The sequence below is a fragment of the Rhineura floridana genome, chromosome 7, assembly GCF_030035675.1.
Source record: "Rhineura floridana isolate rRhiFlo1 chromosome 7, rRhiFlo1.hap2, whole genome shotgun sequence".
Taxonomy (NCBI): domain Eukaryota; kingdom Metazoa; phylum Chordata; class Lepidosauria; order Squamata; family Rhineuridae; genus Rhineura; species Rhineura floridana.
In genome coordinates, this window is record NC_084486.1 from 65,596,360 (window position 1) to 65,620,981 (window position 24,622).

Here is a 24,622-nt window from a genome sequence, read left to right on the forward strand (position 1 = left end):
TTTTTTTTGTTACACCCCACTCATTCATCCATTTATTAATATCAATTAAACAGGATTGTTTTTATTTTAAACATTGATTAGGCTGGATTAGACTGTACTCTAGGACAGAAGCTTGTTACATTATTCTTATTCCCTGTATTTGAAAACAGTGTACTCTCTATCCAGGTAGAATGTTTAAATTGGCTTCCACAGATACAAAAGAAATTGGGTTGTATTCAAAGAACTGCTAAGTAAGTCCTTCCATCAGTGCAAGGATTTCTGCTTGTGCTACAGAACTTCCTTCCTTCTCCTCCCCCCTGCTAGGGGTTTCCCCATTACTCTGGAGCTGATTTTGGGAGGGTGCAGGGCACGGGTGGGGGAAGAAGAGTGGGGGAAGTCCCTTTGCACTAGTGAATAGTACCCAATGTATTGTTTTATTGACTAGTATACTCTAGGAAATGCTGTGAACTGCTCACCAGTGAAGAGGTTTTGTAAAAATCTTGGACATTCTACAAAAGTGACAGTGACCTTTCCATTGTAACAGTATGTTATTATTATTTCCATTTATAGACTGCTTACTATCTAAAAGATCTCAAAGCAGTTTACAATAGAATACAAAGGTACAATAAAAATATCAAATTAATTTACAAAGCAAAATACATAAACAATATCCATATACATAAACATATACATAAACACAGAATTCACTAAGGGAAGCCCGTAAGCTGCCCTCCTCGCTCTATGAAAGTGTCAGAAAACTGAAATTATGTTGACCATGGAGGAGAGCAACAAGCAGGTAAAAGGTTATTGCTCCCCTGGTGTGGCTTGCTGCCATTTCTTTTGCCTCTCCTTCCTCCGGGGGGGGGGTGGATCAGTGGGAGCACCGGCTGGCTGTGAGGCTCCAAGACTCAAGCCTTGGTGGGCCTGTGTGTCCATTGTTCTGAAGGCAGAGCATCTCTCCGGGGGGCAGGTTGTGATCAGACAGCAGGACCGGCTTTAGCTGGGGGCTAAAGAGGGTGGCCATTGTGTTGATGTTGATGGGGGACTGCATGTGACCCCCACAATAGGGAAAATCAGAGGCCCACTCTGCGTTGTCTGCATAGCTATGTCAGGTAACAATCACCCCTTTACTCACATTTAAAATGTACCACCGAGCAATATGGGCACATGTGTGTCAAATTGCCTATATCAAAACTGATTATGGGCTTGGCACTCTAGAGAGCTCTGTTTAGAAAAAGACACCAACATGTAGAGGCATATTATGTGTCCCAGCAACACTTTCAATAAACTATCATACTAATGTGTTAACATTCTGTCTTATCTCTCCTTTTGAAAAATGCATTTGCTCCAGTTTTTTCTTTTTTATTCTCACTTTCATAATAAATCTGATTCCTTTTACAATCTCCCCCCATTTTACTCTGTTTAGTGTATGTACACATAAACACCTTCAATATCCTCTCTTCTTTTTAATTTTTTAATATTTTTTTTTGCCTTTTAAAACATTGCTATTTTCTGGATATAAATACCCTAACTTTTTGCCTCAGTTTATTGTACAAAGTTTCTATGATTTGATTTGCATGTAATGCTAAGCGTAATGGTTCTTGGAGAAGAGACTACAAATGATTTGCTCCTCCTCCAGTCCTGCTATGGCTCTGCTGGTGTGAGGTATGCTGTGGTTTGGCTCAGAGTGTCACCAAACCCAGGTTCATAGTTTGTCTTGCTCCAGACAAACCATAAGCTGTAGCCAAAGTTTGTTCTAGGTTTATGGCTCATGGTTTATCTGGAGCAAGCCTGCATTCAAACAGTGCATTAAAACAAACCAAGGCTTAGCTCACACAAGTGAAGCATCAGCAGAACCAGAGAAGGAGCAAAGCCACAACTTTCTCTCCACGAATTCACACACTTGTGTGTTTGTGTTAAGCTATGGTTATATTAATAAAATCTACTTTGTGTGACAACTGTTTCAGTTTAATTAGAAATGTTCCTTCTTCCTATTCTTGTTTCCTTTCTGTAATTTTGCTCTCTCCTCTTCTTAAATGATTTTTCTTTCTTCCATAGGGATTACTGCCTATCTCATATTAATTTGCTGCTTATATCTTTACCCCTTAGTCTCAGAAACTGGTCTGTGGTTCAGTTTGTAACCCTCATACCCCCTCTTCTACAACAGTTTCACACTGTTAGCTGTAATTTTCAGACTAGCTGGCCTTTTCTGCTGTAATTGCTTTATATCCCAATTATCAGTAGCCTTCCACTCTCTTGCTTTCATCACTTCAGGGATTTTTACTGTTTCTAACTTTCTGTTCCTATGGGAGGGGCTTGCAATATACAACCCTTGTTGGGAAGGTTCTTTGGGTCCTCCTCTCTTACCTTTCTTTTTTTTTTTACAAAGTAAATCCTGTTCTTCATACTTCACAAGTCCCTTGAGTATGCAGAAATTCCTACTTTGTCCCTGGGTGGTCCTCTTTCATTGCACTAGTGGTTGGCACTGAGCCATCAAGGTTGATGTTGGAAGAAATGGAGACTGAGAGTTTTCGGTATAATTGCAAGGTGATTAATGCCATCATAATACATATAAAGAAAGTTGATTGATTCCACAAGTTCTCAGGGTGTAACCCTCAAGTTATTGGCTCACTCAGGACTAGTCCCACGATGCACTTGCTGTTTGCAGGAACTTGGCCAAAATCCAACACAAAGTTATGGATACTTTAATTTCATAGGTAGTGAAAATGAATGAATGTGATATGGTCATTGTGATATATAGTGTGTAAAGGGTTAAAAGGAGATTGACCTGCAACCATTGCTCCTCCTATGACTCAGTGGGTGGGATTTATGTTGCATGTGTTTCTGCCCTGTATCAATTCAGTTCTATGTAAGCCTCAGTGCTAGTCTAGTTTGTAATCTGGTTAATAATACAACTGCTCTGCTGTTCTCTTGGTGTGGTGCATGGTGTATGGTTAACAGGAAGGGGTGGAACCGCATGAGTAGATGCCCAAGGAATCCATGTGAGAATATTACATGGTGTCAGAGTTGAGCCTCACGTAGGCAACACAAAATCTAAGCTAGCCTTTCTCAACTTGGTGTCATCCAGATGTTTTAGACCCCAAACTTTTTTTCTCCATGGATCACTTGAAAATTGCTGAGTCCTGGTGGACCATTTAATGAGTTTTCTGCCTGCTGTAGCAATTGTAATGTGCTGTATTAGATGTTATTGTTTTTAATTATATGTTTATGAACGTGCTGTAGTCTATCTGAATGAAGCTCACAGACCACTGATAGTTTATGGACCACAGTTTGGGAACTCCTGTTTTAGACAATAACTCCTACCAGCCCTGACCATTGATCATGCTGGCTAGGATGGATGGGAGTTGTAGTCCAAAACATCTGGAGGGCACCAGGTTGGTGAAGGCTAAAGCCTTTCTAACTTCTGGGCACAATCCACCAGGACCTTTTTTTCTGGAAGCTGCATTGAAATTAACAGACACTCACTAATTTCAACAGATTTGCACACATGAGAATTTCCCACTGGATTATGGCTTCTCTGATTAATCTCTTCAGGTATTGGCATCTGTGAGATTATAGGAGGCTATGTGTTGCTACCTGGATATTGGGTCCCGTGCCACTTCAGCATCCCTTCTATGTCCATTTATGTCCAGCAGTGCCATTTGTTACAAGAGATGCATTACTGATTTTTCATCTTCCCCAAATGTAAAATATAGTTATGTCCCTTACAGACTGGGCAGAATGATTTCCACAGCTATGTGAAAGCAAGATCTATTAGATCTTGGTGTGTATGTAGAAACAAGTGTCCCAGTGTGTCTTTCAATGGGTGATCTTGTCCAGTCCCTACTAGATCATGGAGCTGTCAGTTGGCAGAAATAACAGTGGGAGAACAGTGACCACTTAATTATCAGAAGCTAAAATACTTTTTGCAGCCACAGAACCAGTATAGAATGTTGGTTTTAACATTATTCCCAAACTCCAGTTAAGGCTGTGAATATCAGCAATACATTTCTAGGCGTGCGTGTGTAGATAATTTTTATTTTATTTTTTGCTTGCTCGTTTTGTGGAGCCGCTTGGAGGCGTTTTCCCCCTGAGTGCTACTACGAGGTTGCGGGGAAGAGAGAGAGAAAAAGAGAGCCCTGTTCTCCTTAATGCATCTCTAGTGCAAGGGGAAGAACCTACGGAGTTCAACTATTGCTGAACTGCTGTGATTGGCAGAGGAACTGTCCAGGAAATGGCTCAGGTTTCAACTTCGGGGGAGTGACCAGAGAAAGGAGGGGGGAAAGAGAGCGAGAAAGAGAGAGAGAAAGGGGTTGTAGGGTTGATAAAGCTTTGGAGTTTGGTTGCAACAGGGATTCTGAATGGACTGAATCTGGACGTAAAGGCAGCTGTTTTGTGCTCTGCTTTTTTAAAAAAACATATCTTTGGAAATTCTCTCTATTTTTCCAAACCTGGACCTTTAGAGAACTGCGGAGCAAAACTTTGTGACACATTGATTTCCGTCTCTTTCATTCTTTTTTTTTTTAAACAATCCTTTAATTTTCCTTTTAATTCTTTTTAAAATTAAAACACGAACCCATTCGAACAAACTCACCCCCGGTCTGTTGGCTTCTCCGTGGAGCCTTTTGGGAAGAAAGTGTTGTGAGACGGCGGTGATGGGGGTGACGGTCGCCGACTTTCCCCTCCCGGGTTTGTGGCTTCGGACCGACGTATCTGAGCGGCTGAGTAAGGAATAAAGCAGGAGACGATTGCTGTGCTTTTGCAAAGGTTCTCTTCTCTCTCTCTCTTTCCGCCCCCCCCCCCGTCCCCTCCGGGGAGCCTGCCTTCGTCGCTTTGCTTCATCCCGTACACACGCCTGCTGGAAGGGAATAGCAGATCGTTTACTCGGAGCCTTTTCATGCAAGGTAATTGGACCAGGCTTGGCTTGCAGTTGAGGCGGGCGGGGGGAGGAAAGGGGGGCGACCGGGGAAGAGCGATTAATCCCTAGCTTTAAAAAAGCTCTAGGATTTAAAAGAGCGAGGCTCCCTGGGCCATCGCAGTTTAGGTTTTTCCCCGCCCGATCAATTGCTTTATGCTTTTTGAAGCAAAGCGTACCTCGTGCATGGTCCAAAATTACAATAGCTCTGGACCTCTGCTTTTTCTACTGTGGGGCTCTGTTCTCCGGAGCGGTGACGTTCTGTAGTCAGGTATTTGGCTGTTTTTGTTACTTCAGTTACATGTGGCAATTGCATAGTATTTCCAATGCATAGTAAGCCCACAACCTCCATATTTGCACGGGTCAAATTTGTGAAACCAGGTGTCATTGGTACGTGGGGCCTCATGTGGATTTAGCTGGCGCCCGCGGTTTTGATCAATCTGACGTGATGGAGTCCAGGAGTTCCTTTAGTAGGGGTGTCCGAAAGAATTCCTCCCGGTCCTCTTGTCGTTGACAGTTTTGTTCTCCTCTCCAAGCAACCCTGGTTTTATCCCTGCAAGAACAGCGCTTTTCGTTACGAGGTATTTCATTATGATGTGGTTTATATTGCATGGCATGCGAGGGTGCCAAAGACTTAACACCCGATCTTTAGCACATTGAGTTGGAAGTGAGTAAATTCCATTGGTTTCTGCGGGATTTAAGTCCAGGTGAAAGGGCTTAGTTAGGATGGCAACGTGTGTTACCAAAAAAATAAAAATAAAAAAAATCGAAAGTTGAGCACTGGTTTTGTTTTCAAGGAGGAGACAAAGTTCTGAACAGTTTCTTTCCACGTTGACTTCAGCAGTTCTTGAAACTGAAAAAATCTACATATTAAAAAGGTTTATATAGTGTTATGTTGTGTATATTTCACCCTCTTCTGTCATGTTAGGGAAGCCTCTTGCAACTCCTGTGACCGCGGCTTAATTAATTTGAGCAAAGGTGTGCTCTACTAAGAATTGTTCCCAGCCCTTTGGTTTAGCAGTGAAACATTTGAAGGATAACAAGGTATATCTTTGAGCATGTGCAGAGTGCCTTCTTTTGATCACTGAGCTGCCTGAAGGGATAATTGTTCCTAGGTCAGAGGGCCTTACCTTGGTGTTTAATCTCTGGCAGCTTATATTTTAGATGCTAAACCCTGACTGAAACCTTATCCCTGCTTATGTTTCTAGATAAGATGATATACACAATGTAAAAAAAAGAAAAGAAAAAGAAATCATTGTCGATTTTTATGATTGTAACAGGGCCCAAATTGTAGAGCTATGATTTAATTGGTGTGGCATTAAAGGGCTTTTGTTTGAAGAGGAGGGAATTTGAGGTGGAAAAGGGGTTCTAGTTTATTCAGTTATATGGAGAGTGGGAACCAGGCTTCATCAACACTGAACACAGCAAAACCTGTGTCTGTGCAAATTCTTTCACCTATAGTGCTACAGAAGAACCTAGTTAGGGAAAAAACAACACATGGAATCCTTTAGTGAATGTTGCAACAATCTGTGTGTACGGAGAGAAATGATTTACATGGAACTTAGTGGAAACGTGATGTACAAGTAACGCAAACCAAAAGTACAAGAAGTTCATGTGGGGAGGCTTTATATATGTGTGTGTGTGTTAGTGATGTGATTCATAACGTCCTCAAAAAAGAGAGATCCCAATATATATGTATATATCCCTGTTTAAAACTTCCCTTTCGAACAGTGGCCTATTATGTGGTTGGTGTGAAGCGCCATCAACATTTCAAACCTCATTGTCTCCTTTGTACCAAATCCCTGTAAATCTTCTACTTGCCTTTACTCATTTTCATCTGAAAAGCCTGTTTGGTTTGAATAGACTGCAATAAGCAGTCTCTGTACCTCTCTGGAATGTCAATTAAAATGCAGATTTCTTTCTCCCTCTCTCTCTGATCCGCAGAAGACTTGGAGAAAAACAGGCTTGTCCCAGAGAAAAGTGAATGAAAAGTTCATACAATGCAAAACTATTGATGCTGCCAGGCTGTTTTCCCGAATAACCTTCCAGAATCAATGTTTAATAGCCAATCCTTTTGAAGATTGCAGTGTGAAGGGGGTGAGGGGCTTTGCCTTCCTCCTGCAATCATACCTAGTTACTGTCACTTTATTGCTATACAACTAATTTTCTATAAGCTGGTAGAGGACACTGATCCAAATGTGCACAGATTTTGCTGTACTCTAAATGCCTAGGGAGGGTACGCAGGTCAGAGTACTGATTTGGATTACATACTCTCTGCAAATTACAACCTCCCTGGGGAGTGATAAACGCTGCAAACATAACAATGGAGCTAGATTAAAATGAACACTTAGGCTTGAATTTAATTATTGCTGCTCTAGAACAAGTACAACTTGTTTGTGTGTGTATAAAAATAAATAAATGTGGAGCTACAGCTTGAAGGAATGTGGTATGGCTCCCAACCCAGGCTGTTTTTCCCATGCTTGTCACTTTGGCAAAGACATTTGGGCAGGTATGTGAGGAGGTGAAAATTGGCTTGATGAGCGGGTGGCAAGGCGAGCCATCAATCATGAAAGGCTGACAGTCCTTCCCAGTATAGGTTGAGAAGAGAGAAAGAGTTCCCTTTCAAGGGGAAAAATAAATACTACGTGTGGCTTTCACTGAGCCTGAGACTCCAGGAGGGATTATGCTATTGTAGTCAGGAAGCCAGAATTGTGAAGGCCAAGAAGCATGCTGGGACTGTGTTCCAAACATTGAGATAGGTACATAATTACCCCAGGGTAGGAGGTCTCCCTATATAAGATCATCTAGCAGCAACTCTGGCAAGTAAGATGGGGAAAGAATTTGAGTCTGGGTTCATTCCCCCTCCCTTCTAGAGAGGCCCATCTGTTTTGAGAGATGAGAGTGGGAATCAATAAATGTGGGGACTAATGTTCCTTTTGGAAATGATGTAGTGAGGGTTATGTAATTCAGAGGCTGGTTGATTTTGCTGTTGACGTGTAAGGGATATATTGCTTCCAATGCCTTATAGGCAAAGAGTGACTATTTCTCTAAAAACAACAACTAAGACCAAAGTTGGGCTTGCAAGCCGCTTGCCTGGTGGTTTTGTTGAGGTTAAGTGTGTTGAATGATGTTTGTCCCACCTTTGTTAATTCCCATAGATGAAACTCTTTTGTTTCCTCTTCCTTTCCCCCCACCCAAGAAAAACCACTTGTAATATTCCTTTAAAAAATTTCTGACATACTATATTTCCATTAAGGTAGGGTTATGGGTAGCTTGTATACTCTTTTAAGAGACGATGAAGCCTATGAAGCATTATACATTATAGAAGTTACATTGATTTAAAACTATGGCATGCTTTTAAACCTCTCATGTCCTTTTCTGGTAATATATTTCATCAGCTTCTTTAATATGCCATGTGAGGTTGACTCGGTCTCATTTCCCAATATTAAGTACTGAATTAATAACTATACAAGAAAAAAAAGTGCACTGCAGAAACATCTTACTGGTAAAAGTTTTAAGTAAAAGTTTTCCTTGTGTATGTGATGTTTCTAATCCATCAAGTTCTGTATGTAGCATCCAAAATTAAGTAATGTGTCAGAAAATCTAGATTGCATTTTCTCTCCTTGACGGCATAACGTGAAAACTAAACTAGTAGCTATGCAGTTTTTGTAGGTTTATGTCAGATCTTGAATTTGAAGGATTATACCTACAACTACCTTTCCCTGATATTTTGAGAACTGGTGTGGGTTGCATGATGATGTATCACTTCTAGAGCATTCTTTTGTGAGCAGAATGCCTTATATGTATATCCTCCCCATACTTGTGAAGTAGTTTAGATTAGGTTGAGAGAGAGACAGCGAAGTGAGTAGGAACTGGAACTTGGGTCTCCCGCATTCAGTGGTCCATATAATGGAGAAAGTTTCTTGAATTATTGCTGTGATTAAAAAGTAAGAAGGCAGAGCAGGAATGAGAGCAGAAAAGGCTGAAGGAGAATGGCTGAATCTTACATTCTTTCACAGCTGATAGATACTTCTGGAAATCCATTACTGATCATATCATGTAGATGAGCAGAATTGTCATGGCTACTTGATTTATTTGTCTCTTCAAGTCTGGGCACTTTTTGTACTTGTGTGAACAAAAGAGGTTTTTGTTTAGTCCAGTTACTAAGGTGCTTCGTGCAGGTGAATACTGTTCACATCCAGACCAACAGAGTTTTCATGGGAGCCGTTGCCTTGGCTGAATTGCAGAATTTATATATCTCTTTGGCCCTCAGTTTTACCAGATTACAGCTACTTTCTTTCTCTGTCTCTCACACATTAAACATGATTGTGTAAAATTCCCTCTCTGGAAATTTCAAAGCACTTCACATATATTATCTCCAGTAATCCTTACAAGTGTCCTGTAAATTAAGCCAGTGTTCTTATGCCCATATCACAGGTAGGGGAGTGGGGATAAGAGAATAGTGGCATGCCTGAGATCAAGCACTGATTTTCATAGGTGAGATGCTGCAGGTGCTTCCATAGTTGTGAAAAGTCATTGTGAGTAAAATTAACTCATCTTAACTGCTTCTCCTCTGTCACCTGGCTCTCCTTTGCTCTATTTCCACTATGCATGGCACTCCACCACTTCATCTTGACTTCCTCTTGCCTAGTTTAAATTGTAAGCTTTCTGGTCAGGGACACTATCCCTTGTATTGTTTGTGCCATATGAATGTTGAGCAATAATAGTTACAGACATCAGTGAGACTAATCTAGAGTTCCCGATTTCAGGACAACTGCTTGTATATACAAATGTGCATTGCAGCCCACAAATCACATACTCCAGAATGTTCAGTCTTGTAATCACTTGCTCCAGAACAGAATGCTCCAGAGTCAAATGTTTGAAAGATTTCAGACTTAATTGCATGAAAGGCCACTTTATTATACACTTCCAAACCATGTAAGGCTCACTGTCCCTGAGCTGAGCATTGGCTTGCTCTATCTTTATCTTTCATTGTTTGACTGCATGTACCTTGATAAAGTCTGCTCTAATTGATTCTTGGCCTTTAGCCACTATGCAAATTCATGGAAGGATTTGTATAGTGCAAAAATAGAATGTGGTAATTTTGTAAAAATGAAACACGATGGGCCTGAACATGTATAAAATTATGTTATTTGCTTAAAACAAACTTCATAGACATTTTTGATTAAAATAGCTCCCTTAAGCAGTGATCAGGCATCCAAAAGTTCTTAAGGCTAAAAGCACACAGAATTTTCATGTGCCATGGAGCCATGGATACCATTAATACTGCTCCCACTCCGCTCCAAACTAGCAAACTTTCTCCCAGTCTTCACTGCTGTTGATTCTATCTCCCAGGCAAGAGGGCCAACAATGCAGCAGCTTTTTCCTAACTCTTCTTAGGAACACAGGAAGCTGCCTTAGGGCGAATCAAACCACTGGACCATCTAACTCATTATTGCCAAAACATTATTGTTGTAACCCGCCCAGAGAGCTTTGGGGCGGTAAACAAATGCAATAAATAAATATAAATAAATAAATAGAAATACAACTGACTGGTAGCAGTGTTTCAGGCAGGGAGCATTTCCAGCCCAAGCTAGAGATGCTGGGAATTGAACCTGGGATCTTCAGCATGAGAAGTAGATGCTCTACCGCTGCCCGTCCCCAAAGACAGAATGGCAGTATTTCTGTATTTATACTGTTTAGAATAGGATGATTCTTTTTTATTTTAAATTGGGGGCGGGCAGGGAAAAAAATAAAAACATGGAACTATGCAGATTTTCATAGAAAGTATTGTGTAGTTACCTTCTTGCTTGCTAGTTCAATAAAGCAACAATCCTAAACACTGAGGAGTAAGAACCATTGAACATAGGGCAACTTACTTCCTAGTAAATATGCAGATTGCTTTGCGTATATAGAACGAATATTTTCAAATGTCAGATATCTCTTCAAAACTGAGAATGTATCTGAGCTTCTACTTTAAATTGGGCTCCTGGTTTAAAATTGGTATTCTGTGGCAATATTGCATGGTTATTTGGGCATATTTGGGTTATTTGGGTAATCTGCATTTCTTCATGCTTGATTAAGCCTTCAGGATTAGAACTCTGCATTGTTGATGGACTTAGGTTGCTTTCACACATGGGGCTGATTGCGCTAGTGTAATGGATTAAAAAGGTAGCACTTCTGTCCCAATTTCTAAAATCCCTTTCACACTGCAGTACCTGTTGCGCTAAGGAACAGTACTTTTTCAGCCGATATACCAGCATTTTGCACAACTATCTTTCACACGGCTGCAATAAACAGAGCCTCATTTTCATCCCTCTCCTTTTATACATGTGCATACTGCAGTTCCGCAAGTAGCAGCACATGCACAGTGTGGTTCCTTCATTTTTTTTTAATTCTGCATTTCTTCATTTCTTTTGAAATGTCCTCAAAAGTATTTCTGTGACTACTCTTTAGTTGGAGCTGGATTTTTTCTTCACCCCATAGGTTTAGGAGGTCTTATATTTTGTCCCATCGTCATGCGACCCATCTTTCCTTTAGCATCTGACATAATCGTTGGATCAACACAGGGGAAATGCTGCTGTTATCTGTGCCAATGCTGGAATACCGGCACATTTTCGTCAGGCCAAACACAAACAAACAAAAACCCCCTGCGTGACTAAAGGGCGGGAACTCACTGCATGCTGGGATGCCTGTCACATGAGTGGCTGAAGCTAGCGAAAAACTCCCACGATCGTCCAGGTTCCCAGCCTTATTAAAGGATTATTTCTGGTATAATTTATCGCAGAAATTAGCGCTACACTTGCACTACATTCCACCAGAATTCCAGAGCTACACGGTATGTTGTGTGAAAGATCAAATATAATACGCAAATTACCAGATAAGAAATCATCAGAACAACTGAATAAAGTGCAGTGTGAAAGCATCCTTACTTAATATTTAACTTACTAGCTTTCAGAATGAAAATTGGAATATCTTGTATAATTTCAGCAAGAAAAAAGTATACTAAGTGAAAAATATTTGCAGTATTTAAAAGTTAGATAGGTAGTTTTATATTGTATATTCCTTTTTGCTTATATTGCAAGTTAAAAGTACATTATTTTGTTATCCATACACAACAACCCAAGAGAGAGGTCACTATTTCCATTTCACAGATTGAAAACTGAGCCTGAGAAAGATAGAGAAAAAATTGTCTGTGCAGTATACTTTTTTAAAAAGCTTTAAGTTGGCTCAGTGAGTCAATAGAATTAGGACTTGAATGCAAATGTTCCAAATCCTTCTGATGCTTATGTAGACCTTCCCAAAGAATGGACTTTGTATTTGACTGCTCTAACTATATTTCTTCAGCTTTAGATGATCACCATTTGAAAATGAAGCTAAAGCTTAATTATGTGTAATTTGCTGCAGTCTCTAATGGAGTGAAGCATTTCTAACAGAAGATAAAATAGCTCAGTAAACAGCAAAGCAATCTTGGTCAGAGCTTCCTCATAATCCTAGCTTTGCTTCTGCAGCCTTTCTGGTTCACACAGGGTTGCATCCGAGTTCCCAGCCAACTTGTTGCTCATGATACTTATGCCTCCAGTGCAGGTCAGCATCCCGGGGAACCTCCTATCTTGGACTCATAACAAAAATTGACATAGGACTGGATTTGCCATGAAAATGGAGGCATGATTGGGATCTTTGCGAACAATTTAATGCTGGCATTCCGAATGGTTACCTGAGCTCACAAAGTGTCTTTCTCATCTTTCCTTAGGAAAGTCATCAGCAACTGGGAGTAAGAAGGTACTTATCAAGGCTTAAGGTGCTCCTTTCAGTCCATGCTTGCATAGAGGGGCTCAGATGGGAGTAAAGTCCACATGGAGGTATGGAAGAAGACCAGGAACTGGCACTGAGAAGATGGTCAATTGGGATTCATGTTGCCTTATCTGCCTGGTGATGATCACCATGGCTGGATTTTCATTGGCTCGACCATCATACAATTTAGTTGGTGAAGACACCACTCTGGAACCTGAAGGTGAGTCACCATTGTTTGTTCAGTTTTGTGTTTTTGAATGGGGTCAAGCATTTCAGAGGAAATTCAGGTCCTGTATAAATAACAATGTCCCATAAACACCAAGGTGATCTCATCATTGTTATTTTGTCACTTGTGGAAACAGCCAAACAGGAACATATTTTTGCTGTCATTTATGTTGTTACCATTGATGCTGCTCCATCAGACCTAACAGAAGGAAGATAGCTGTGAATAAATCCAGGTGCAGCTATTATAGCTTCAGTGCTATCGTAGCAAATGTGGCTGGACAAAATATAGGAGGATGTAACAGTAACAGATAAGTAACTACTAAGAAAATGTTGTTTATGGACGTGAGTAGTATTTTCAAAGTATCCCCTGCCTCAAACCAGCAAGTAGGCTATTACCATTTAAGAAAGTTTAGATTGCAATCCTGTACACATTTAACGGGGAGTAAAGCCACTGAAACATTTATAGGTTTGCACTGTCTCTTGGTTGGTTAAGGAGATGTGTACGTCTTTGCAAAATGGGGAGCTTAATTCAGTGTTTGACAATAGTGACAAAAGATGCACCTCTTCACCCTGGCCTTTGGCACTTGAGATATATGTATTTAAGGACTAACTGTGAATGTAATTTGTTTTAAACTTTTTAAAATACTGAATTTTATATTATGACAATCTGTGGGATATTTTAATAATACATTTTAATAGCAACAACAACTTCAGCCTAGATGTAACTTCATGAATTTTATATGATTTAAGCTTTGATTTCTGGAAAGTCTTCTTCTGCATGTGCTCAGCTTTAAACCATAAGATTAGTAACGTGAATAAAGGCTATATGGGGCCCATGCTAGGCTATCCATCCTTAAAGAAGGTTTTTGTTATTTCCCAAGAGGAATAAAGACTTCTAAACCATAGTATTTAACAGCCGTCTATGGGTCCAGACTCCAGAATTTCATAAATATGCTTAACATGCTACACTTTCATAGCAATAAAATTAAAATGTTACTTAAAAATTGTTTCTTTTGTTTGAAAAAAATCCTGTTTACTTTTAGTCATTTGTTTGTAGTAATTTTGTCTGCAGCTAGTTTATTGCAGAAGGGTGCCGGCTCAAAATGGCCAAATAGGCCATTTTATTACCACTAACAGTTAATATGGAGTGACCTTTAGCTGTCTCTTGAGCCTCATGTAGCACATTTAATGTTTATATATCTTAATTTACTTGACAAAACAATGCCATTTTATTGGACTCGTAGATGTCTACATAACTAGATTCTCCTTACCATTTCTTCCGATCCTGAGCATTGTATCTACACACCCTCTAAGGATTTTTTTTGGCCTTTCCCTTCCTCTTAAACCCCTTATTCCACTTATATGAGCACACAAAGGTGCAGTGTTGGCAGCTTTTGGTGCCTAGGGGATGGGGTGTGAAGTCTATGGAAGCCATCCCCAAATAGATGCAGTACCATATTCTTATAAAGATAGGGCAGCAGAAGTTTGCTGGTGCTGCCCAAAGTTGCACCTCAGAATTTGTGAAGATGCAGTAGGCTCTCTTGGACACCGCATAGTTGGTGTACAGTACAAGATGGAAGTGAAGGAACTTCTTGGTGGCCCACAAAACCAGACATGTGGGGCCACATTTAATCCATGAGTCATACGTTGTGTTCAGCTGTTAATGGAAAATGAACTTTATTTTCTTTTTTGTGGGGGTATTTGGTTCCTGCTAGTTTTCTAGTAAGTTTCCCTTATTGTTTCTAAGCCACAGAAAAATCCTGCGGTGCATACGCTACAGGGGTGTGCTGAAATCCAAACAAAATCTGCATGCCTGTGCATGCCAAATAAAATATAGAAAAATGACAACACTGTATATTGCTCTTGTGTTTTGTACAAATGAGGGTTTTTATAGCCATAATCATTTGTAGCTTTCTTTTTGAGCTGACATCTGTTCAGGGACATCCCAACTCCTAAGTTCCTCAAACTGCGGTATTTATGGAATTTTAAGATGATGTTTTTGATTACAGTGTATTTATTGGATGTAAGAATGTTTATATTATGCTGTGTAGAATACAGGCCTCCCTGCACTATCCTCCCACCTTCTGTGCTTCACAGTAAGGGGGTTGGTGCATTCATAATATAGTTGCTGTTATCGTGTAATACAATGAGTTAACACATTTATATTAACTGAACTGTCAAAACAATCTTGTCAGTGTAATGTTCATGAAACGTACCCTCTCCCAGATGCTTTGCAGAGGGGAAATGGCCTCTGTATACCATATGATAATATGGCTTTGTCCCCCACCTCCTCTCCTCAGTTTATTGGAATGCATAATGGATTCCCCCCCTTTTTTGCTTATTCACTTGTATATGAAATTAGCCCTTCCCAGAAATTCCCAGAGGATGAGAATCAATTCTCAGAGTTTATTTACATTCATGTTCAGGTTGAATTACACATTTCTAGAAAAAAAAAAGGTTAATGAAGTGTAGTGATAGTGCAGTCTGTCTTCAGCTGAGCCCACAACAGAGGGCTTTTTTGGTTGGATTAGATTAAAAGAGGCAGAACTCATTACACTTTTGAGGCATTCACCTGCAGCTTCCTTGCTGCCTTGGGAATATGTCCAGCTCTAGAGTCCTGCTGTTTTCAAGGCAGCTGAATATTTCATTGCTCCTCCATCCCCTATCACAGAGATGAGGAACCTGTGATTTCCAGATGTTGTTGGACTCCCAACTCCCATCACCCCCAGTCAGAATAGCCAATGGTCTGGGGTGGTCAGGGATGATGGGAGTTGCCGTCCAACAACATCTGGAGGGCCACAGGTTTCCCGCCCATGCTTTACTATAACACATAGAACAATTAATTCTGTATCCTGATGATACTGTGCTAAATATTTTCCCTACCAGCACCAGTCATGGGTGTAAATTAAAAAGACAGGGGGAAGAGGTGGAACTCAAATTACGTTAGTGTGGAGGGAAAAGGTGTCTAGTGATATTCTGAGGTCCTTTTGGGATAGGGTGATGAGAGAGCAGATTATGAAACAGGATGAAAAAATTAGCCATCCTCCATTTAGTTTAGCAGAAATCACCAACATGCATTCAAGATTTTCTCTGCAACCATGAGGGCTAGCAGCCTGCTATATTTCTTTTTGAAATAAAGTTCATGGTTTTAAAAAAGTGGCTCCCTGGTCATTGTCTTAAAATGGCAGGGATGTTTGTATTGTGCAGTACAGAATGTTGTAGTAAAGGAAGAAGCCAGTCTTTTGGGACGTCAGGGTAGTATTCTTTTTTTTGGGAAGGGGGCATTATCTCCTGGTTAGGTCTTTGAAGAGAGTGTGCATTTTCAAAGCATCTTGCTTCTGGACTGGATGTTCACTGTACAGAATCTGAATCTTATCAGCCTGTGGCATTATTGAAAAAAAACCATTTTTTTTCCTGCGGCACAAATGTCATTAACATATATCAAACAATTTCAGATGTGAGAACACTGAGAATACTAGCAGAGAGAAAACAGATTTCCAAATCTCATGGCATAATAAGAGCTTTCACGTGGCAGAAGAGATGGAGAAGTGTGGGATGATAATTGAATTCAGCCTCCTTTATTTGCTAAGCTGCTTTTGCAAATACTATCTTTTTACACAGTTGTCATTTTTCAGCGGTATATAGTGCAGAAAAACATGCTCCCCCTCTGGAGAGGTTGAGAGACCCTTTAGTATCCTCCTAAGCCTTACTACCTGGGCCAAGAAAAGAATTTTAGACTTAATGTGACTGTAAAGCAATTAATTCATTAATTGCATTAACATCAGAATCCCGTGCATGGTTACTTGGCCAACTCCCAGGATTATGGCCAAAAATGTGAAATTAAAATCAGGTTTAATTTGGACGGACCTCATAAAAACATGTTGAAATTCTTCTAAGATGATTTTTACGCTGCAAATAAATTGTACGTATTGTTTTATTTAAAGGAAGAGTTATGTTCCTTGACTTCTCAAAACATCATGTAGCTATTTCAGCATCTTAATACTTAACAGCATCTCTTAAAACAGCATCTCTATTAATGCCCTTATTTTATTGATTAATGGGCTAAACAATTGCTAGTAATTTACAGTGCAATTCTCTGCATATCTACTCAAAAGTAAGACCCATTGAATTCAGTGAGGCTTATTCCCAGGGAAATGGGTAACAGCAGCCTTAGGAGGTAAAATTATTTGGATAGTGTCTCTACCCCTCCCCCACATAATGCACCTCATTTACAGAACATTTACGAAGTCCAAAACATATTACAAAAATTGAACATTAATTCATTTCAGTGGAGCACTGGTGTTTGCTCTTCCAGGTCTACCACTGCAGAGAATGGCCAAGAGCATCTTTGAGTTGTAGGCTTCATCCCTTCTTAATGAAGAAGAAGATTACCTTCTTAATAGATGTTTGTACTAAATTCAAGGACAGAACATTTTTTTAAAACTGAAGCAGCACCATTTATGAATGCATAAATCTTGCAGTCTCAGAGAATTGCAGGAGCCCCTTTAGGACTTCTATTTTGACACATCTTCAAGGACCTCAGAACGTTTAGCATTTGTTGTTGTTGTTATGTGCCTTCAAGTCAATTATGACTTATGGCGACCCTATCAATCAGTGACCTCCAAGAGCATCTGTCATGAACCACCCTGTTCAGATCTTGTAAGTTCAGGTCTGTGGCTTCCTTTATGGAATCAATCCATCTCTTGTTTGGCCTTCCTCTTTTTCCACTCCCTGCTGTTTTTCCCAGCATTATTGTCTTTTCTAGTGAATTATGTCTTCTCATTATGTGTCCAAAGTATGATAACCTCAGTTTCATCATTTTAGCTTCTAGTGACAGTTCTGGTTTAATTTGTTCTAACATCCAATTATTTGTCTTTTTCGCAGTCCATTGTATGCGCAAGCTCTCCTCCAGCACCACATTTCAAATGAGTTGATTTTTCTCTTATCTGTCTTTTTCACTGTCCAATTTTCACATCCATACATAGAGATTGGGAATACCATGGTCTGAATGATCTTGACTTTGGTGTTCAGTGATACATCTTTGCATCTGAGGACCTTTTTAGTTCTGTCATAGCTGCCCTCCCCAGTCCTAGCCTTCTTCTGATTTCTGGACTATTGCCTCCATTTTTGTTAATGACTGTGCCGAGGTATTGATCCTTGACAAGTTCGATGTCCTCATTGTCAACTGTAAAGTTACATAAATCTTCTGTTGTCATTACTTTAGTCTCTTTGACATTCGGCTGTAGTCCTGCTTTTGTGCTTTCCTCTTTAACTTTCATTAGCATTTGTTTCAGATCATTACTGGTTTCTGCTAAGAGTATGGTATCGTCTGCATATCTTAAATTATTGATGTTTCTTCCTCCAATTTTCACACCTCCTTCATCTTGGTCCAATCCCGCTTTCCGTATGATATGTTCTGTGTACATATTAAACAAATAGGGTGATAAAATACACACCTGTCTCACACCCTTTCCGATGGGGAACCAATTGGTTTCTCCATATTCTGTCCTTACAGTAGCCTCTTGTGCAGAGTGTAGGTTGCGCATCAGGACAATCAGATGCTGTGGCACCCCCATTTCTTTTAAAGCATTCCATAGTTTTTCATGATCTACACAGTCACAGGCTTTGCTGTAGTCTATAAAGCACAGGGTGATTTTCTTCTGAAATTCCTTGCTCTGTTCCATTATCCAACGTATGTTTACGATATGATCTCTGGTGCCTCTTCCCTTTCTAAATCCAGCTTGGATGTCTGGCATTTCTCGCTCCATATATGGTAAGAGCCTTTGTTGTAGAATCTTGAGCATTACTTTCCTTGCATGGGATATTAAGGCAATAGTTCGATAATTACTGCATTCTCTGGGATCCCCTTTCTTTGGAATTGGGATATATATTGAACGCTTCCAGTCTGTGGGCCATTGTTTAGTTTTCCATATTTCTTGACAAATATCTAATTGAATATGTACTTTCATTCAAGAATTATAAATACTAACAATTCAGTTAGTTTGATTAGTAGATAATACTAAACCCACTATATTTTGATGGACATTATTTTGAAGGGAGTAGTTTCAAATTGGCTAAGTACCTTTACATGTGTTGATGATCAGTTATTTTCTTGCTAGTTCTTCCTAAAATTGTCTTAATCTCTGTTTGCATAGTAATTGATGAGACCCAGTTCTGAGAGTAGTCTTCAGGCACTGCTATGATGCAAATAATAATCCATGTTTTTACACTGGCATATGTTTGCTGTAAGCATGCCATTGCATCTTGTATTATTACATTTGTTGCCAAGCAGTCACTTCAGCCCCAACATTATCAACACAAATTGGTATGCAACTGCATTCTGTTGTGAAGAGCTAGGTTACATGTAATTAACAAACTCCATGATGTAGCTCCCAATTTTGGGATGCTGTTATTAGAAACCCAAGAATCTCATCTCATCTAGTATTTGTTTATTTATTTAAAGGTAGTAATCTGTGCTAGAATTTCCTGCCAGTGACAATGCATGGAACATTGTGCAATTTCTACCTGGAGATTCCACAAATGCCATTACTGGAAAAGTCTTAAAGGTTCCTTTTCTGTAGACTGGCAACACTTTTATGCAAATTGATAAAACAACATCTGGGCTACCATTTCATACTTATGCTACTGTGGTCTTTGGTACTGTACAACCAGCCCAGAGTTGAACCTTGAAGGTCTGCCAGGAGATGGGAATTTGGCAGCTGGATTTTCATAAGCTCTTGTCATGGCCATTACCTTCAAAATCCAGTATTGGCTGTTTCTCCAATGATGAGACTACAAAGAACTAACATTTGGTTGTATCCAGAGGTGTTGCTTAGCTGACGTAGTAGAATGGGAAGGGAATACATTTCTGGCAATTTCCCTCTTCCTCCCTTGCATCCTCCTTACATCTGCTGTGAAAGTCCATGAACCCGATGGAGCATGTTTAGGAGTTTGTGGAGGGCTATCTGGGAAAATGGAAATCACCAAAAACAGCTTCTTTTACCTTGCCAGAATTCTTAACTGTTTGCTGGGTAACACCATTGGATATAATGTAATGAGTTCTTTTTATTTTAGCTTCTGATTTAAAACATAATTTCTGTAGCTTTTCCTTATTGAAACCTGAGTTTCCATAACTGCTAAAATCATTACCCGTGTGGTCAAATGTATATAACTGAATAAACAGCATTTTTGCTGGGGAAGGAAATGGTGCTTGAATTAGATATGGCAAGGTTAAAGGCTTTTAATAAAAAATCCTAGATGCAATCATGATTTCAGATTCCTAGATGCAATCAGGAATTTGGGCATGCAGGGTTTTCCCAAGCCCCATACTTGTAGTATAGCCAAATATTAAATACAGAGTACTGATAATGTTGTCATGATATGTGCTTTTCTTATATTGTACACATTCATGCACACATTTTGTCAATAGAAAGTTGGACAGTGTAGACAGTAGACTTAGCCAAATGTTACCATTCTATTCCGCCCCTCTATTTTTCTTTTTGGACATGGAATAGAAGCCAAGAGGTTACATTTCTTTGTCCCTTTCATGTCTGAAATATTTCTTCTGAACATATATTTTCAAACATCTGGAAAATGTTATCTTCTGAGATGCAGTAAATATTGATTAGTCCACATGAGGCTATATTCTAAGAAATTGTCAACATACTTATCATAGGGAAAATCACCTTGTAGTGACTCTTCCGTATAAAAAATGAGGTTTAAGCTTCAGTTTGCCTTCTGTCATTTTTTAAAAAAAGAAAAGAAGCTGCAAATCTGTAGTAATTCTTCATAGTGTAAGTGGGATGCCTTGTGTCTCAATAAAGGCTTTTAACCCTGATCAACATTCTTGCCTAAGAAGTAAATCCTAATAAAGTTAACCCTTAAGGCTGAAATGTTTGACTGTGCATGCAGGCTGAAAGACAAGTTAGTTGAAGTGAATAATTACTTTAGACATATATTTGATAAATAGCAAGCTTACTCTTGATCTTCTCTCACTCATGTTGTCTGTTGAGAAACCTGCTGGGCTAGTTAATTTGGTCTCTCCTTGGCATTTAACTCCCCTTTCAGCTGATGTTCAGCCAAACTGTCCATTGGTTTTTAAGTAACAACTGATATTTTAAAATTCTCTCTCTCTCTTTTAAAAATAATATTTAAAATCTTTCCAAGATACGCTTTTTGGCTCAGGGCCACATTTAAAATTCAAGAAACTATTATGGATGCCACAGAATACCCATTTCATGGAAGAAAACTGTCAATGCTTGGAATTCCACCTCCAAATAGGCAAAACAGGTACACAAACCCTCAAACAAATAAAGCACAGAAAGAAAGAGCAGGCAGCCCCCCCAAAACAAGTAGAGCACCCCTGTCAAACAAAAAGAAAGAAAGCAGGCAAAACATCCATCTCCCAACAGACAGCCAAGTTTTTTTAAAAAATCATTCAACTCCCCCCAGCAAGCAAGCAAGGAAAAACAGAACACAACAAACAAGCAGGTAAAACACACCCATTATGGGGCCCTTGGGCTTTGGGGGCAGAAAGGGAGGTTTTTTGGATGCGTGTGCCTTGCATTCCAGCCACTCAGTGCCACTCTGGGTAAAAGCTCAGCTTTTGTCAAATAAAAATTGGGAGGAGCAGGTGCCAAAGGGGATGTCTGAACATGCTGTGTGCCCATAGGTGTCTCATTGCGTACTCCAGGCTTACGTTCTTGTCATGGTTGTTTTAAAACTTCAATTTTGATTGAGAATAGCCTATTTTCAAAGAAATATTGTGAACTGAAGCATTTAAATGTTCACTGATTAAGATCCTGTGAGCCTCCTGTCATGGTGTTACTAGGGGATGCTATAGAAGTAGGGATGTGTAAGAATTCTGCCCAATTTGGATTTGGTACCAAATTTTCCATTAATTTACTTTAAGCTCAGAATTGGATTCTAATGTTGTGAATTTCTGTGGCTATTTTTGAAAACTGACTTTAAAAAGAAAAGAAAATCTGCCTCTAAGACATTGATTGTAAGTATGAGTGCCATGGAGTTGAAACCAATTAGCAGCATTATATTTCAAAATTCACAGTTAGGTTTGAAATGCCAAAATCTTGAACTGGACATTTCCCGCAGTGGTTGACACTTTTGAACTGAATTTCAGGATTTTGTAGAGTGAGGTGAGCATCTTTCAAAACAACATAGGGATCTGAGCCTAGATTATTACATCAGCCTTTGGGTTTCAAATTGAGCAGCTATGTCTTTTATTTAGTATCTTATCTTGAATTCAGGAAGTTAGTTACACTTCTTAATTCTGGATAAAGTTTGCTTCAGCTCCAACTTTGTGGATCAGTAAATAGAGAACATGTCTTACATGCAGAAGGTCTTAGGTTCTATCCCTGGCATTTTTAGATAGGAATGGGAAACATCCCTGTCTGAAACCCCAGAGTGTTATTCTGAATCAGTGTAGAGACAATGCAGAGGTAGATTGACCAATGGTTTGACTCCATGTAAGGCAGCTTCTTCTGTTTGGGGAAACATACCCATAATGAGGAAGTAACTAATAGAGATACGTACTGTCTATGCTTACTAATATCCACTGATGTCTCCTTCCACACTATGGATAAAAACTAAAGCAAAAATGATCACACTTTGGATGCAAACATTTCTACATAGGATTTAGATACTTAGATAGCTCAAAAGCTGTTGGGCAGAGATAGCAAACTGGTCCAGCAGTCACTATTGCCGCCTTCTCCAATCTGGTACCCTCCAATTGTTGCTGAACTCCATCAGCCCCAGCTAGCATGGCCAATGGTTAGAGTTAATAGGAGTTGTAGTCCAACAGCATTGGAGGGCACCAGACTGGGGAAGGCTGCTTTACTTCATATGGCTCCTCATCTCTCATCCTGTACACAGCCCACTTGGAACCTTTCACTCTTAGTTATTTCCTGTGGACTAGTAATTAAAATGCTTACAAGATCTGAACAGGGTGGTTCATGACAGATGCTATTGGAGGTCACTGATTCATAGGGTCGCCATAAGTCGTAATCGACTTGAAGGCACATGATAACAAAGTGATTAAAATGGGCACTTCTCCCCTCTAATTTTAAAATAGTTTCTTGTGGTCCAAGTATTTGTAATTACATTTTACACCAACCCTTTGGAATTCTCTCCCCTTAAATATATTAGACAGGTACCATCTCTGTTATCTTTTCAGCACCTACTTAAGACCTTCCTCTTTCAACAAGCCTTTTAAGTAGAGATCTTATCCCAGTCTGCGTCAGTGTTGGAATTACTTTTTCTGATGTCTTTAAAGTTTTTCTTTTTAAAAAAAATCTTTTAAAATAGGTGTTGTTTTAATATGCTTTAAAGACTTTTGTTTTTAAAATGTTTTAGAGTGTTTTTAGTGTTTTGTTTGCTCCCTGGGCTCCTTCTAGGAGGAACGTGGGGTATAAATTTAATAAATAATTAAATAAACAAGTTTCAAATACAAACTTTGGAAAGTAGTTTATCATGAAAATTCTGATAGGACCACAGCTCTAAGAGAAGTCATGGTTATATGGTTAAACCGCTGTTGTAATAAGTACAGCGTGGCACTTAATATTTTTTAGACCCAGTTTTTCAACTTCACTAGACACATTTTCATCTCCTTACTTTTAGTACCTCATTTAACTTCAAAGATGTAATACTTGCTTAAAATAATAATATAATAAAATAAATAATTTAAGTATAGTTAGCCGTGGCGCAGAGTGGTAAGCAGCGGTAATGCAGCCGAAAGCTCTGCTCACGGCCGGAGTTCGATTCCAACGGAAGGAGGAAGTCGAATCTCCGGTAGAAGGGGTCGAGGTCCACTCAGCCTTCCATCCATCCGTGGTCGGTAAAATGAGTACCCGGCATATGCTGGGGGGTAAAGAAAGGCCGGAGAAGGAACTGGCAATCCCACCCCATATATATGGTCTGCCTAGTAAACATCACAAGACATCACCCTAAGAGTCGGAAACGACTCGCACTACAAGTGCGGGGACACCTTTACCTTTAGTATAGCAAAATATCTGGAAATTGTTGTTTTGAAAATATTAAGGACCATAGGAAAGGTTTCTTGCTTTCTAATTTTGAAATAATGTTGGGACTCTGGCTGTGTAGCCATAGAAATTTTTCCAAATTATCACAAGGCCAATTAATTGAAATAAGCAATTCATTGTTTCGGGATACTATAAATGAGTGAAGAATCCTATGCCCACTGGTTAGGCCTCATCTTGAATACTGCGTCCAGTTCTGGTCTCCGCACTTCAAGAAGGATGCAGACAAACTGGAATGGGTTCAGAGGAGGGCAACAAGGATGATCAGGGGACTGGAAACAAAGCCCTATGAGGAGAGACTGAAAGAACTGGGCATGTTTAGCCTTGAGAAGAGAAGACTGAGGGGAGATATGATAGCACTCTTCAAGTACATGAAAGATTGTCACATAGAGGAGGGCTGGGATCTCTTCTTGATTGTCCCATAGTGCAGGACACGGAATAATGGGCTCAAGTTGCAGGAAGCGAGATTTCGACTGGACATCAGGAAAACTTCCTAACTGTTAGAGCCATACGACAATGGAACCAATCACCTAGAGAGGTAGTGGTCTCTCCGACACTGGAGGCATTCAAGAGGCAGCTGGACAGCCACTTGTCAGGAATGCTTTGATTTGGATTCCTGCATTGAGCAGGGGGTTGGACTCTATGGCCTTATAGGCCC

General features: G+C 39.8%; 1 protein-coding gene across 10 annotated transcripts in view; it reads left to right on the forward strand.

Annotated features, from left to right (window-relative positions):
* Nucleotides 1–24,622, forward strand: part of FGFR2 (fibroblast growth factor receptor 2) — a 198,703-nt gene that overhangs the window by 38,808 nt on the left and 135,273 nt on the right. For 7 of the 10 annotated variants that reach the window (XM_061635808.1, XM_061635813.1, XM_061635807.1 and 4 more), the window contains exons 1-2: nt 4,291–4,883; nt 12,648–12,908. In XM_061635808.1, the coding sequence (XP_061491792.1) occupies nt 12,734–12,908 (175 nt within the window). In that variant the 5' untranslated portion in view covers nt 4,291–4,883; nt 12,648–12,733. Of the gene's footprint in view, nt 1–4,289; nt 4,884–5,018; nt 5,476–12,647; nt 12,909–24,622 lie in introns of those variants that run through there. The other 3 variants (XM_061635814.1, XM_061635809.1, XM_061635811.1) reach the window with 3 other exon arrangements.